Source organism: Chlorocebus sabaeus, chromosome 7 (assembly GCF_047675955.1).
Source record: "Chlorocebus sabaeus isolate Y175 chromosome 7, mChlSab1.0.hap1, whole genome shotgun sequence".
Taxonomy (NCBI): Eukaryota; Metazoa; Chordata; class Mammalia; order Primates; family Cercopithecidae; genus Chlorocebus; species Chlorocebus sabaeus.
In genome coordinates, this window is record NC_132910.1 from 119,021,363 (window position 1) to 119,037,564 (window position 16,202).

A 16,202-nucleotide genomic window follows, 5' to 3' on the forward strand; every position below is an offset into this window, starting at 1 on the left:
GAGAACATGAGTCACCCAGGGGTCTCTTACTCACTTACCCTGTCTCATGTCAGAGAGGTCCTTCTGGCTCTATGATAAGCCCAGACAGGCTGGTGCTGGCTTCACAACTCCCTGCTCTGTCCCCCTGCTACTTTGATGGATCCCAATGTGGTTTCTCTAATGATCAGCCTTCAGGGTGAGTTTTCACTAGCTATTTTGTTTCGTTCCATAAGAGCGGTGCTTCTAGTCTGCCATCTTGGCCCAATCCCCTTCGAGATTTTTATTTTGAAAAGGTAAATCATCGATTTAATTTCACTGGATGTTTCATATAAAGACACTGTCTTCAAATACTAATTATATTTGCAAAGCTAAGGAAGAATAAAAACAGTATGTGTAATTATCATTTAAGCTCTGAATTTCAGAATTTTTAAGTCTCAAAAACGAGAATATTTTTAGTAATATATTAGGTCAAACCTAAGTTGACTAAAATTATCTAACTGAATTCTTAGCCTAAGCAAAAGACTCATGAATCAATTTTATTTATTTTTATATTTTATGTTGCCTTTTTGTAAGAAAATAATTTATAGCAATTCCAGAATTTTATTTAAGAGGGTATTGTTTTAGTTATGGGTCTCCAGAGAGACAGAAACAATAGAACATATATAGAGAGAGATATGAGGAGATTGATTTTAGGAATGGCTCATGTGGTTATAAAAGTCAAGAAGTTCCGTGATCCGCCACCTGCAAGCTAGAGAAACAGGAAAACAGGAAGTATAATTCAGTTCCAGTCCAAAGACCTGAGGATTGGTGATGGAGCCTATAGGTTGCCAATGGTGTTAGTCCCACTCTGAGTCCAAAAGTCCCAGAATCAGGAGTGCTGATGTCTAAGGGCAGGAGAAGACGGATGCATCCATTCAAGCAAAGAAAGCAAATTTGCCTTTGCTCTACCTTTTTGTTCTATTCTGTCCCTCAATAAATTGGATAATGCCTGCCCCTCTGTTCTTGCTTGCTGCCCCTACTTTGTCCATGGAAGCCCATAGCAAATTAATTATTTTAAATTAACTATTTTAAATTTCCATTCTGATAATTCCAACATTTCTGCCATGTCTGATTCTGATGCTTGCTCATCTCTTCAAATTGGTTTTTTTGCCTTTTAGTAACTTTTTGCCTAGTAATTTTTTCTTGATAGCCAGATATAATGTACTGGGTAAAAAGAACTGCTGTAAACAATAGGTCTTTAGTAATGTGATGGTAAGTTGTAGGGGGAGTGGTCTATAGTCCTATACAGCCATGCATTGCATAATGACATTTTGGTCAATGACAGACTGCATATATGGCAGTGGTCCCATAAGATTACTAAAATTACAATACCATATATTTATTATACCTTTTCTATGTTTAGATGTGTTTAGCTATACAAGTATTTACCATTGTGTTACAGTTACCTACAGTGTTGAGTACAGTAAAATGCTATACAGTCTTGTAGCCTAAGAGTAATAGTCTACACCACATGGTTTAGGACTATAATAGGCTATACTATCTAAGTACATGTAAGTACACTCTATAATCACCTAACAAAAATCACCTAACAATGTATTTCTCAGAGCATATTCCCATTAAGAAGAGACTTATAATTATTTCTGACATTTAGTGAGCTTGTGCCTCGAGACTATGAACTTTACAAGTGTTTCTCAACTTTGTTCTACACCCTGCTTTAGGTGAGGTAGGATGTCTAGGGTAGGCTGAAGTTGGGTACTTCCCTTCTAACAGGTGAGTTAGTCTCTGATAAAACTCCAGCAGGCTAGGCTCTGAGTAACTAGTTTCTCCTGAGGGCAGACCTTATTAAAAAGAACAGAGTGCTCTAGCACATTTTAATACAGTTTATTTTATTTTCCTCCTTCCAGAAGCATAAGGGAATTTTTCTCCAATGTTTAAGGTAAGATCTTGGTTCATTTCCCAGATATAAAACTCATAGAGAAGCATGGCTCCCAGGTGAATGTATCTCCCTGGAGTTTTCTCTCAGATGTGCCCACACTTAGCAATTTGTTCATTAAAGTTCAGGTTTTCCTGCTCCAGCACTGTTTCCTGTGCAGGTTTTTGCCTCAGTGTGTTGTGATTCTCTGTATCCACCTGTCTTTTGCTCCAATTTGAGGGGCAACAGTTTGCCCCATGACATCACTTCTCTCAGAGATCAAGAAGAATTATCAATTTTTCAGTTTGTTCCTGTTTTCACTAATTAGGATGGAGTGGTTGATTCTAAGCTTCTTACATGAGAAACCAGAAACTATAAGTCACATCCATTTACTTTTAATTTACATGTGTCTTTATATTTTAAAGGTTTCTTGTAGACAACATACAGTTGGTTATTGTGTTTTGATCCACTCTGACACTCTCTATCTTTTTGTTGTGTTTAAGCCTTTGATATTTAAAGTTATTATCTATAAAGTTGGATTAATATCTACTATGTTTGTTACTATGTGCTTATTTTAAATAAAAAAATTTAGGATTAGCCCTAAGAAAACAGTCACAAGTAAGATTTTGGCACAGGACTGATATAAACCAATTTTGGGTTAAATTCTAAGGAATAGAGGCTTTTCCGTTTCTAGACAAAGTGTTTTTCTAAGCCTATGCAATATATCTGTAAGTAATGTCATATAACAAATGGTGTCTTGTTACATTCTGGATGATACAAAAGGTTATATCTTTCATCCTGAGAAAGAAATGCTCTGTGTTCAAGGTCTGGGTCTAAAACAGATTTTGTAGTACGTGACCTAGGGCTGCAGTAAAGATAGACAGCAATGAAGGCAAAATACCTAATGCATATGTGTCTACAAATGAATGGACTAACAGATTTAACATAAGGAACACAATAGTAAATCAATTTAATGCCCTTTATTTTCTGATGAGTGCCAAGTCACTTACTACATAAACTATAACAATACCAAGTTTTCAGTTAATTGTTTTCTTAAAGGATCACAGACCAGATGGCTAAACAACAAACATGTATTTCTCACAATTCTGGAGGCTGGAAAGTTCAATATCAAGATGTAAGTAGAGTCAGTTCTGTTGAGGGCCTGCTTCTTGGTCTCCAGATGGCCATCTTCCCATTGTATCATCCAGTGGTAGTGAACAGAGATTGGAGAGCGAGCTCTCTTGTGTCTCGGCTAAAGTCACTAATTACATCCAAGGAGCTCCACCCTCATGACCTATCATCTCCTAATACCATCACATTGAGGGTTAGAACTTCAGTATAAAAAATTTGGAGGGGAAGGCACCAACATCCAGTCTACAGCAGTGACTTTCTTGTAATCTCAGAAGTCTTCTTACATAACCAAATTGTTGTTCAGATGTTCAGAATTGACTTTGAGTCCTTTGTGATTTATTAACCATTGATTTAAAATTCAGTTAACTGGGGGATGTATTGAAAACTTGACAATGTGAAACTAATTTTGCTATATATTAACTTTAACTACTAAAAAAAAACTACCGTTAATTAAGTCACCACCCAATCCCAATCACTTTTCATACATTATCTCATTTAATCCTCAAAACAACTAGAGGCATTCATTTTTACTCTGATTTTGCCAAAAATAAAGTTAAAGCTCAGATGTGTGACATAACTTAAGGTCATTCAGTTAGAAAACAGCAGAGCTAATATTTGAGTTCAATTCTGTTTGGTTCCAAGACAAACTATTTTTCCATTTCGTTGCGTAAGCTCAAATATATCTCTCCTTGCAAAGGGATAAATACCACATAATCAGACTTGAAAGTTTTCCATGGTGTTATTTTAAGTGATTTTGATGCATTTGAGTTTGCATTTCTTCAAGTTTTTCATAAAAGGTTTGACTCAATTGTTTAAATGCCAGGACTACATTGTCATGCTCATTTTCACACAGTTCACTCAAGGAATCACTGCATAAATGATAATAATAATAAAAATAATAATGAGCCCACATTTTGATAACAAGCAATATTATTAAAAGGTTAGCAGAACTAATTCCCCCCAAAACCTATCAGATGTAAATATGGAGAAAAAGTATGCAGAATATTAACAAAATGCACAGTTATCTTTCTTATAAAATCTTTACAACATACATCATGTATCTTGAGAAAAATAAAGATATATACTTTCACACAGTTCTTTTTCTTTTTCTTTTTCTTTTTCTTTTTTTTTTTTTTTTGAGACAGAGTCTCGCTCTGTTGCCCAGGCTGGAGTGCAGTGGCGTGATCTGATCTCAGGTCACTGCAACTTCTGCCTCCTGGGTTCAAGAAATTTCTGCCTCTGCCTCCCGAGTAGCTGGGATTACAGGCACCCGGCTAATTTTTATATTTTTAGTAGCAATGGGGTTTCACCATCTTGGCCAGGCTGGTCTTGAACTCCTGACCTCATGATCCACCTACCTTGGCCTCCCAAAGTGCTGGGATTTCCGGTGTGGGCCACCATGTCCGGCCACAGTTCCTCTTTATATTACACCTAAACTTGCTCTGTGAGTATTGTAAGACTACAGAATTCCATATTCTTGAACCCTAGAGGTGTTATTCAACTTCTTTTCTTCTCTCTATGCATCTCATGAAAGTCATATAGACTTCTTAATATTGGACCAATTATTTTTAAAAACCCACAGTCACCCAATTCAGTGAAAAAAAATTCCGTCCCTATCCACATATCTTAGGATAGAAGCTAGGGTGAACGAGAGGAAACACAGAAAAGTGAGTCTCTCAGCTACCTGACATGCTATTCGAGCATCGAAATCAATTGTGACTTGACATTTTGCCATCCTTTTTGTTTTCATGCTCCACCTTATTCACTCTTGAGCAGAGTTTCAGATTTTTACTCGTCCTCAGTGGCTGAATATTAGCAATGATCACATCTTTATCTCTAAGTCTGAAATTCCTCCCGTTTCAGACTTATTGTTCTCTCTGACTGCTCAACATTTCCCCTTGGATGTCTTATAGACAACACATGTGACATTTTAAATTGCAACTCATACTTTTTTATTGTCAGTTCCCAAGTCATCATCATGTATTCCTTACTTTCATTAACATTATAATTAACCAAATTAGAAACCCAATTTGTCATAATATCTCTTTCCCCACTGCAGGAGTTCCTCCTCTTAAATATGTCTCCAATTCTCATCATTCATTTCTGCCACCACTGTCTAATTCAAGCCTTCATTTTCTCTCACCTGGAATATGGGTATAGCCTCCAGCTTTAGCTCCCTGCTTTCATTTTCTCTACCTCTTGAGTTAATCTCTATACTCTGCCAGAATAATATCTCTAAAACATAGATCTATGTCATATTCATCCTTAGAAACTCCCCTGCCTCACCTTTGTCTACCATTTTAAATCCATACTTCATTGCATAACAAATAAGACCCTTCGCATATACAACCAAATTCCTATCAAAGACTCCACACTCACTTCTCAGCATTTTCCCTGACCCCTGTCACAACCTCCACATTCTGTACTTCCCCATCATTAGCTGGGGGCCTATCCCTGAATACATCAGGACCTTTAATATTTCTGTACATTTGGATATACATTCTCCCTGCTTAAAATCTGACTATACTAATTATTCTACTTAATTATCCTAATTAACCAGAATTATATTTAGTATAATTAATCTACTTAATGAATTTTCACTTCTCCTTTAAGACCTGATTGGAAATTACATCTTCTATAATGCTTTTTCTGATTATAGTAGCATTAATCATAAAGTTATTTATGCTATCTTAGTATTTTATGTATAACTCAATCATAGCACTTACCACATATGACTGTCTACAAGAAAGTTTCTCCCATGACATTGAAGTGCCTGGAACAGTGCCTCTAACACAGTAAGACCTTGATACTTTTAAAATTGAAAAATGAATGAAGGAATTATTTTTCCTGTTTAAACTCTTGAGATACGTTTAAAATCTCCAAAGTTTCTCAGGCTGCTCAAAGAGGTTGTAGCTCTGATAGCTATAGGCCACTTAGGGCCATCCTAAGACTTTCACTCTTTGTAGAAAGCTTCCCAAAGGGTCAGGCTTGGCTCAGACCAAGGAAAACCACAAATGTGTCCTCACTAACAAGGAACTCTAAATAAATATTCTCCTTCCAAAACTGAATTTATGTGAAAAACCACATACACTTGATAAAGAAGTAAGGACTAGAGATAAGGAAAATGGAGCTAGACAAAAACTATACGACCAATGGAGCACAGAGAAAGGAGTGCTCACACAGAGTTCATATTTGTTTGGGTCTCTGTTGAGCATTGGGCAGATGAACACAGGAAATCAACAGGAGATGTCAGGGTCTGGGAAAGGCACCGAGTATGAGAAAGACTTAAGTGCTTTGAAGTGGACATAAACCAGAGACCTACTGAAGTTATTTATCTGACTCAGTGTGACTGCTCAGCATTTGTAGAACTTGAGTACAGTGAGGCATGGAGATTTATGAAGTCACGAGGAAGTGCCTTCCAGGCTCTGATCTCAATGAAATTCAATTACAAATGGATTTGAGATGAATCTTAATACAAAAAACAGTGTGACAGTGTCCTGACACAAAGGTCTACAGAGCTTTGGACAGCTGAGTTGTAGAGAACCTGAGAGGCTCAATGGTATCTTCAGAGTGCTCCTTCATGAGAATCATAAACTTACACAAAGGAAGAGCTATATGTTTGCTAAATTACCATTAAATAATTGAGAAAATCAAATGCAGCATGAAACATACCTGATGGCCTGAATGTTGAATGCAAAATCTTTCAAACACTTTAAAAGCTGCCCCATACGCATCCTAAAGAGAACAACATTTCTTAATTAAAAAGTATAAAAACATAAACATAAAAGAATTAACTCAAACTTTAACAGTGGTCTGTCCATGGCAGTTAATTTATCTGCCAAATACATTCCCAGTTAAGACTTCATTCTATTGTATTAATCATAATGAAATCGAGAGGCATAGGTAAAAAACACAAAAAAATTATTAAACAGATAATTTGACCATCATCAAAGGGGGAGGGTGAAATATAAAAGTAAAGCTTAGAAAGGTCAATGAGGACTAAAGATTAAAGTGAAAATAAAACAAGTTGATAGACTAATGTTATTTCTACTTATTCTTCTACTTTCTTAGTTCTATTTCTACTTTCTTAGTTCTTCATAACTAAGAACTAGACCTAAGAAAAACAGATGTAACTCAAGATTTGTCAAGGATGGCAGAACATTGAGCAAGATGGAAAATGAGAGTTGCCTGGTGCTCATCTCCCCCACAAAAAAGGAACCAAAACAACAAATAAGCAATTCTACTTCAACTGGAGTGACTCAGTATGCTGGAGAGCACCAGGGGAGTGCCAAAATCCCTGTGGAGCACAGGAGCCCAAGATAGCACCATAGAGGCTATGGAGTGAGGCACCCTGTCTCTGCCACACTGTCTCTCCTACCAGGAATGACTGGGAGTCAGGGTGGCTTCTTCGTAACAGGAAAATGGTATGCTAAAGACTTCCAGGGGTTTCCATAGCCATCACAGATGCCAGAAGTTCTTGCTACAAGATAGTCTCCCAGTCCTCACAGGCCCAGAATCTATTTTGGAGAGTTGCCACAAGTTTAAGTAGCTATGTTGCCCCCGAGTAAGAGCCCACATTGTGTATCCCCTCCTTCATGACCTAAGCAGCTATGGCATGATGACATTTTGAAGGCCAGTAGCCACTCTCTCTCTCCATCCCTAAAGCCACACTATCATTTCAAATTCAAAGCTATGTGCCAGCCCACAACCCACTGGGGAAAAGGCAGACATGCACAGCAAGAAAGCCACTGAACAGTACATCAGTGCATACTCATGCTGCATACCCAGAAAAACCACCATGCCTGCACCAACCCATGCCAAGCCTGGCACCAGGGCAGAGGTGCCCCCCCCGGAAAGACTGCTGCATGCCAGCCAGCCCAGCATGCATGTACATGTGCCTGGCCTGACAGCCAGTTCAGCAGAGGCCTCACCTTCCCAGGGACACTGCCACATAGCCAGCAGGCCCACTACACATGCACTTGGCCCAATATCCAGTCAGCAGCAGCCTGACCTCCCCATAGACACTACCACACAGCTAGCCAGCCCACATATGCCTGCACTCAAGCCGACAGCAGTCCAACAGTGGTCTTACCTCCCCTTGAGAGACACTACTGCACAGCTGGCTGGCTCACTGCACCCACAGATACCCAGCTCAAGAGCCAGCCTGGTGAAAGGCTCACTTATCTGAAGAGTTCACCATACAGCCTGCTGGCACACTGAACCAAAACATGCCTGCCCCAAATAACCAGCTCAGTACCCCTCCCCCAGCAAAACTACACCACCAACATCTGTAGCCTATCCTCCTGTAGATATCATACAAAAGAACCAAAAAAATCTTGGAGCTATTCAATGCATTAAATTTAAAAAAGAATGTGAGCTTTAGCAACAGACTAAATCAAGCTAGAAATAATTTCTGAACTTGAAGACTGGTCTTTTGAAATAACCAGTCCAAGAGGGAAAAAGAATGAAAAGGAATTAAGAAACCCTATAGGACTTATGGGATACCATTAAATGAACAAATATTCACCTTATAGGGCACCAGAGGGAGAAGTAGAGAAATACTTTGTTATTATTAACAAAATAATAGCTGAAAACTTCCCATGTCTTGGGAGATATATGCATCTAAGAAGCTCAAAAGTCCCCAGTTAGTTTCAACCCACAAAGATACTCTCTGAGGCACATTATAACCAAACTGTCAAAAGTCAAAGACAAAGAATTCTAAATGCTGCAGAGAAAAGCATCAAGTCACATATAAGGGAATCCTCATGAGACTATCAGCAGATTTCCCAGCAGAAACCTCACAGGCCAGGAAAGAATGAAATGATATATTCAAAGTACTGAAAGAAAAAGAAAAGTCAGTCAAGAATACTATATCCAGGAAAGCTATCCTTCAGAAATGAAGGAGACATAAAGATCTTCCCAGACAAGCAAAAGCTGAGGAAATTTATCACCACTAGTCTAGGCTTACAAAAAATTATTAAGGGAATGCTACAACTAAAAATGAAAGAATGATCATTACTATCACAAAAATATTCGAAAGATTAAAACTCATCAATAGAAGTAAATTCATAATCAAATCCAGAATAACCCCATGCTGTCTGGGTGCTACGGAAATCCTTCACTTCTCTAGTCTGAAAGCTTTAAGTCAAAATGGTCAAAAAACAATAACAGCTATAATTAATGACTAAGGTATACACAACAGATAAAGATGTAAATTAAGTCAACGAAAACAGAAATTATTGTGGGGAAGCAAGAAAATCTAAAATATTTTTATGTGACCAAAGTTAAGTTGTTATCAGCATAAAACAGTCTATTATAACTACAAGACTCTTTATGTTAGCACATGATAACCACAAAGAAAGAATTTAGAGCAGGCACGCAAATGAGATACAAGAAGGAAATAAAACTTAGCACCACAGAAAACCACCAAACCACATACATAAGCAACAACAGAAGAATAAAGGAACAAAGAATCTACAAAACAACCAGAAAACAATGAACAAAATGGCAGATGTAAGTTCTTACCCACTTATAATTACCTTGAAAATAAATAGATTAAAGTCTCCAGTTAAAAGATACAGAGTGAATGGATTTTATTTTAAAGGTAAGGTAGTAAAACCCTGTCTGTACAAAAAAGAAAAATAAAAAATTAGCCAGGTTTGGTGGTGCGCACCTGTAGTCCTAGCTACTCGGGAGGCTGAGCTGGGAGGACTGAATGAACCCAGGAGTTTGAGACTGCAGTAAGCTATGATTGTGCCACTGTACTCCAGCCCCGGTGACAGAGAGAGACCCCATCTCTTAAAAAACTAACTCAACTATATGGTTGTATGCTGACTACTAGAGAATCACCTCACCATTAAAGACAAGCATAGACTGAAAGTGAAGGAAGGGACAAAGATATCCCATGCAAACAGAAATCAAAACTGATCAGGAGTAGCAATACTTAGATAAAATAAACTGTAAGACAAAAACTATAAAAAGGATAAATAAAGTCATTATATAATGATAAAGGAATCAATTCAACAAGAGGATATAGTATTGTTATTCTATACACCAACACATCCACATATATAAAGCAAATATTATTAGATCTAAAGGGAGAGATAAAATGCAGTATAATAACATTAGGGACTTCAACATCCCACTTTCAACAATGAATGGGTCATCCAGGCAAAAAAAAAAATAACAAGGAATCATCAGAATTAAACTGCACCATAGACCAAATTGACCTAATAGCCTTTTTTTAGAGACAGGGTCTTGCTATGATGCCCAGGCTGGTCTTGAACTCTTTACCTCAAGTGATCATCCCACCTCAACCTCCCAAAGTGCTGGGATTACAGGTGTTGGCTACTGTGCCTGGCTGATTTTTTTTAACAGAATATTCTATCCAACAGCTTCAGAATACACATTTTTCTCAACTGTACATGGAATATTCTCTTGGACAGATCATATGTTTGATCACAAAACAAGTCTGAACAAATTTAAGAAAATAGAGATCATATCAAGTAACTTTTCTGAGCAAAATGGTATAAAACTAGAAATCAGCAACAAGAAAAACTCTGGAAAATTTACAAATACATGGAAATTAAACAATTACTCCTAAAAAAAAAAAAAAAAAACCAACATGTCAATAAACAAAGTAAAAGGAAATTTAAAAACTTCTTAAGACAAATGAGAATGGAAACACATTATAACGAAACTTATGGAACATAGAAAAAGCAGTTTTAAAATGGAATTTATAGCAATAAAGGCCTAAATCAAAAAAGGAGAAAGATTTTTACTAAACAATCAAATGATGCACCTCAAGAAACTTAATATACAAGAACAAACTAAACCCAAAACTGGTAGAAGGAGAGAATAAAGCTTAAAGCAGAAGTAAACAAAATAGAGGCTAAAAACGCAATTTGAAAGGTCAACAAAATGAAGATGGTTTCGAAAAGATAAAGAAAATTGGTAAACTATTAGTGAGACTAAGAAAAAAAGAGGGAAGGCTAAAATAAATAAAATTAGATATTAAAAAGGAGACATTACAACAGTTCCACAGAAGTACAAAAAATAATAAGATACTATTATGAACAACTATACACCAAAAAAATTTGATAACATGGAAGAAATGGCTAAGTTCCTGGACATATACAACCTCCCAAAATTAAATAAAGAAGAAATAGAAAATCTAAACAGAGCAGTAATGAGAGGGGAAATTGAACTAGTAATCCTGAGTTTTTCATCAGAGAAAAAAAAAAAGCCCAGGACTTCATGGTTTCACTGCTGAATTCTACCAAACATCTAAAGAAGACTAATACCAATCCTGTTCAAACTGTTAAGGGAATTTAAGAGGAGGGACTATTTCCAAATTTTTTTTTGAGACCAATATTATTCTGACTCTCAAACTAGACAAGGATACAACAACAACAACAAAAATTATAGGCCAGTCTCTCTGATAAACACAAATCCAAAAATTCTCGACAAGATACTAGCAAACCAAATTCCAAAGCACATTAAAAATGTTATTCAATAAGATCAAGGGGGATTTATCCTGGGAATGCAAGGATAGTGCAAGATATGCAAATTCATAAATGAGATAAATCACATTAACAGAAAAACAAAAACCATATGATCATTCAATAGATACAGAAAAAGCATTTGACAAAATTCAAAACATCCCTTCATAATAAAAACTCTTAACAAATTAGGTATAGAAGATATGTACCTCAACACAACAGAAGTCATATATGACAAATCCATAGCTAACATCATATGATCAGGAACAAGACAGGGATGCTAACTTTCACCATTTTTATTCAACATAGTACCAGTAGTCCTAGCCAGGGCAACCAGACAAAAGAATAAATAAATAAAAGACATCCAAATTGGAAAGGAAAAAGTCAGATTGTCCCTGTTTTCAGACAAGATCTTATATATAGGAAACCCTAAAGACTTAGTGAAAAACTGTTAGAATTGATCAATAAATAATATAAATTTGCAGGATACAAAATTAATATACAAAAATCAGTAGTGTTTCTATGCAATAATAGCAGACTGAAAAGAAAAATTTTTTAAACAAATTCATTTACAATAGCTACAAAAAATTAGATAATAAATAAACAAGAAGGCAAAAGATCTCTACACTGAAAACTGTAAAACATTGATGAAAGAAATTAAAGAGGACACTAAGAAATGAAAAGATATTCCGTGTTCATGGAATGAAAAAATTAGTATTGTTAAAATGGCCACACTACCCAAAATGATCTATAAATTTAATACAATCTCCATTAAAATACCAACGACATTCTTTACAAAAATAGGGAAAATATCCTAAAATTTGTAGGAAATCACAAAAAGTCCCAAATATGCAAAGCAATCCTCAGCAAAAAGAATGCAGCTAGAGGCATCACACTACCTGACTTCAACACACTATATACTACAAGCTATCATAACCAACAGTATGATTCCATCATAAAAACCACATACTTTGACCAATGAAACAATAGAAAACCCAGAAATAAGTCCACACGTTTACAGCCAACCGATTTTTTATAAATTAGCTTTTCCCTCATGTGTGCCAAGAACACACATGAGGGAAAAGGGAATATGTGTTTAATATGTTATGTCATTATATGTTAATATATTATATGCTATTATATATGTGTTTAATAGGTTATGCTAATATGTTATATGTTAATATGTTAATAATATATTAAATATAATAGCATAATATTGCTATTATAATAGCATAATTATATATATTATTTTAGCATTTTATTAATTTTATAATTTTATTTATAAATTTATTTATTTTAACAATATATATAATATAATAGCATAATAATGCTAATATGTCAATATATGATGCTGGGAAAATTAGATATACACATGCACAAGAATGAGACTAGACTCCTACCTCTCACCATATACAAAAATCTATTCAAAATGGTTAAAGACTTAAATGTAAAACCTGAAACTATAAAACAATTAATATGGTTTGGCTCTCTCCACACAAATCTCATCTTGAATCGTAACTCCCACAATTACCACATGTCATGGGAAGAACCCAGTGGGAGGTTACTGACTTATGAGGGCGGGTCTTTCCTGCGCTGTTCTTGTGATAGTGAATGAGTCTCATGAGACCTGATGGTTTTAAAAACGGGAATGGCCCTGCACAAGCTCTCTTTACTCATCTGCCACCTTCCGTGCCTTTCACCTTCTGCCATGATTGTGAGGTCTCCCCAGCCATGTGGAACTCTAAGTCCAATAAAACTTTTTCTTTTATAAATTGTCCAGTCTTTGGTATGTCTTTATCAGCAATGTGAAAATGAACTAATACAGTAAATTGGTACCAGTAGAGTGGAGCACTGCTGAAAAGATACCTGAAAATGTGGGAGTGACTTTGGAACTGGGTAACAGGCAAAGATTGAAACAGTTTGGAAAGCTCAGAAGATGATAGGAAAATGTGGGAAAGTTTCGAACTTCCTACAGACTTGTTGAATGGCTTTGCCCAAAATGCTGATAGCAATATGGACAATAAAGTCCAGTCTAAGGTGGTCTCAGATGGAAATGAGGAACTTGTTGGGAAACGGAGCAAAGGTAACTCTTGTATGTTTTAGCAAAGAGACTGGCAGCATTTTGCCCCTGCCCTAGAGATTTGTGGAACCTGGAACTTGAGAGAGATGACTTAGGGTGTTTGGAGAAAGAAATTTCTAAGCAGCAAAGCATTCAAGAGGTGACTTGGGCATTGTTAAAGACATTCAGTTTTATAAGGGAAGCAGAGCATAAGAGTTTGGAAAATCTGCAGCTTGGCAATTCAATAGAAAAGAAAATCCCATTTTCCGAGGAGAAATTTAAGCCAGCTGCAGAAATTCACGTAAGTAACAAGAAACCTAATGTTAATCCCCAAGACAATGGGGTAAATGTCTCCAGGACATGGTAGAGGTCTTCACGGCAGACCCTCCCATCACAGGCCTGGAAACCTAGGAGGAAAAAGTGGTTTCACGGGCCAGGTGCAGGGTCCCTGTGCTGTGTGCAGTGTAGGGACTTTGTTCCCTGTGTCCCAGCTGCTCCAGCCATGACTGAAAGAGGCTAATGTAGAGCTCGAGCCTTGGCTTCAAAGGGTGCAAGCCCCAAGCCTTGGTAGCTTCCACATGGTGTTGACCCTGCAGGTACACATAAGTCAAGAATTGAGATTTAGGAACCCCCACCTAGATTTCAGAAGATGTATGGAAACGCCTGGATGCCCAGGCAGAAGTTTGTTGCAGGGGTGGGGCCCCCATGGAGAACCCGTGCTCGGGCAGTGCAGAAGAAAAATGTGGGGTCAGAGCCCCCACACAGAGTCCTAATTGGGGCACTGCCTAGTGGATCTGTGAGAAGAGGGCCACTATCCTCTGTACCCCAGAATGGTAGATCCACTGAAAGCTTGCACTGTGCACCTGGAAAAGTCACAGACACTCAATGCCAGCCTGTGAAAGCAGCCAGGAGGGAGGCTGTACCCTGCAAAACCAAAGGGTTAGAGCTGCCCAAGACTATGGGAACCAACCTCTTGCATCAGTATGGCCCGGATGCAAGACATGGACTCAAAGGCGATCATTTTGGAGCTTTAAGACTTGACTGCCCTGCTGGATTTCAAACTGCATGGGGCCTGTAGCTCGTTTGTTTTTGACAATTTCTCCCTTTGGAATGGCTGTATTTACCCAATCCTCATACCCCCATTGTATCTAGGAAGTAACTAACTTGCTTTTGATTTTACAGGCTCATAGGTGGAATGGACTTGTCTTGTATCAGATAAGACATTGGACTGTGGACTTTTGAGTTAATGCTGAAATGAGTTAAGACTCTGGGGGACTGCTGGGAAGGCATGACTGGTTTTGAAATGTGAGGGCATGAGATTTGGGAGGGGCCAGGGGCAGAATGCTATAGTTTGGCTGTGTCTCCACCCAAATCTGATCTTGAATTGTAAGTCCCACAATTCCCATGTGTCATGGGAGGAATCTGGTGGGAGGTGACTGAATTATGGGGGCAGGTCTTTCCTGAGCTATTCTCCTAATAGTGAATGAGTCTCACAAGATCTGATGGTTTTAAAAATGGGAGGTTCCCTGCACAAGCTCTCTTCTCTTGTCTGCCACCATGTAAGACATGCCTTTCACCTTCCATCATGATTGTGAGGTCGTGGAACTCACACGTAGGTCAAATAAACCCCTTTCTTTTAAAATTGCCCAGTCTTGGGTATGTCTTTAACGGCAGTGTGAAAACAAACTAATATAGCCTTAAAAAAAAAAAAAAAAAAGAAAGAAAGAAAAGAAAAGAAAAAAAAACAGCAGAAAAACTTCATGATACTGGACTGGGCAAGGATTTTTTAAATAAGATCTCAAAAACACAAGCAATAAAAGCAAAAGCAGACAAAAGAGATTACATCAAACCAAAAAGTTTTCCACAGTAAAGAAAACAATTAACAGAGTGAAGAGATAACCTATAGGATGGCAGAAAAATATATGCACACTATACATCAGACAAAAGATTTATATCCAGAATACATAAGAAACTTAACAGCAAAAAAAATCAATTTAAAAATGGGCAAAAACTTTAACAGACATTTCTCAACAGAAAGTATACAAAAGGCCAATAGGTATATGAATAAATGTTCACTATCACTAACCATCATAAAATGCCAATCAAAACCACAATCAAACACCACCTCACTCTAGTTAGAATGGCTACTAATAATAAAAAGACAAAAGAAAGCAAGTGTTGGTGTGAATGTGAAGGAAAGGGAACCCTTATATGCTGTGGGTAGGATTATAAATGAGGAAATCCATTATGGAAAACAGTGTATAAATTATTCAAAACATTGCAACTAGAATTACGATATGATCAAGCAATCCCACTACTCATTATATATCCAAAGAAATTAAATCAGTATGTCAAACAGATACCTGCACTCCCATCTTTATTGCCACACTATTTATAATAGCTATGATATGGAATCAACTTAAGTGTCCAACAATGGATGAATAAAGAAAAATGTGGTACATATACACAATTAGATACTATTCAGCCATAAAAAGGAATGAAATTCTGTCATTTGTGGCAACATGAATCAATCTGGAGGACATTGTGTTAAGTGAAATAAGTCAGAGACAGAAAGAAAAATATTGCATTATATTCCTCACATGTGAAATTTAAAAAGAAG

The 16,202-nt window shown here is 37.0% G+C and overlaps 1 protein-coding gene across 4 annotated transcripts in view; it reads right to left on the bottom strand.

Annotated features, from left to right (window-relative positions):
• Positions 1-2,856: 2,856 nt before the first annotated feature.
• DDX60L (DExD/H-box 60 like) overlaps positions 2,857-16,202 on the bottom strand; it is a 117,504-nt gene continuing 104,158 nt past the window's right edge. For all 4 annotated transcript variants that reach the window (XM_073017713.1, XM_073017712.1, XM_073017711.1 and 1 more), the window contains exons 37-38: positions 6,695-6,757; positions 2,857-3,891 (exon numbers count right to left, since the gene is read on the bottom strand). In XM_073017713.1, coding sequence (XP_072873814.1) covers positions 3,762-3,891; positions 6,695-6,757 — 193 coding nt within the window. In that variant the 3' untranslated portion in view covers positions 2,857-3,761. The remainder of the gene's footprint in view (positions 3,892-6,694; positions 6,758-16,202) is intronic.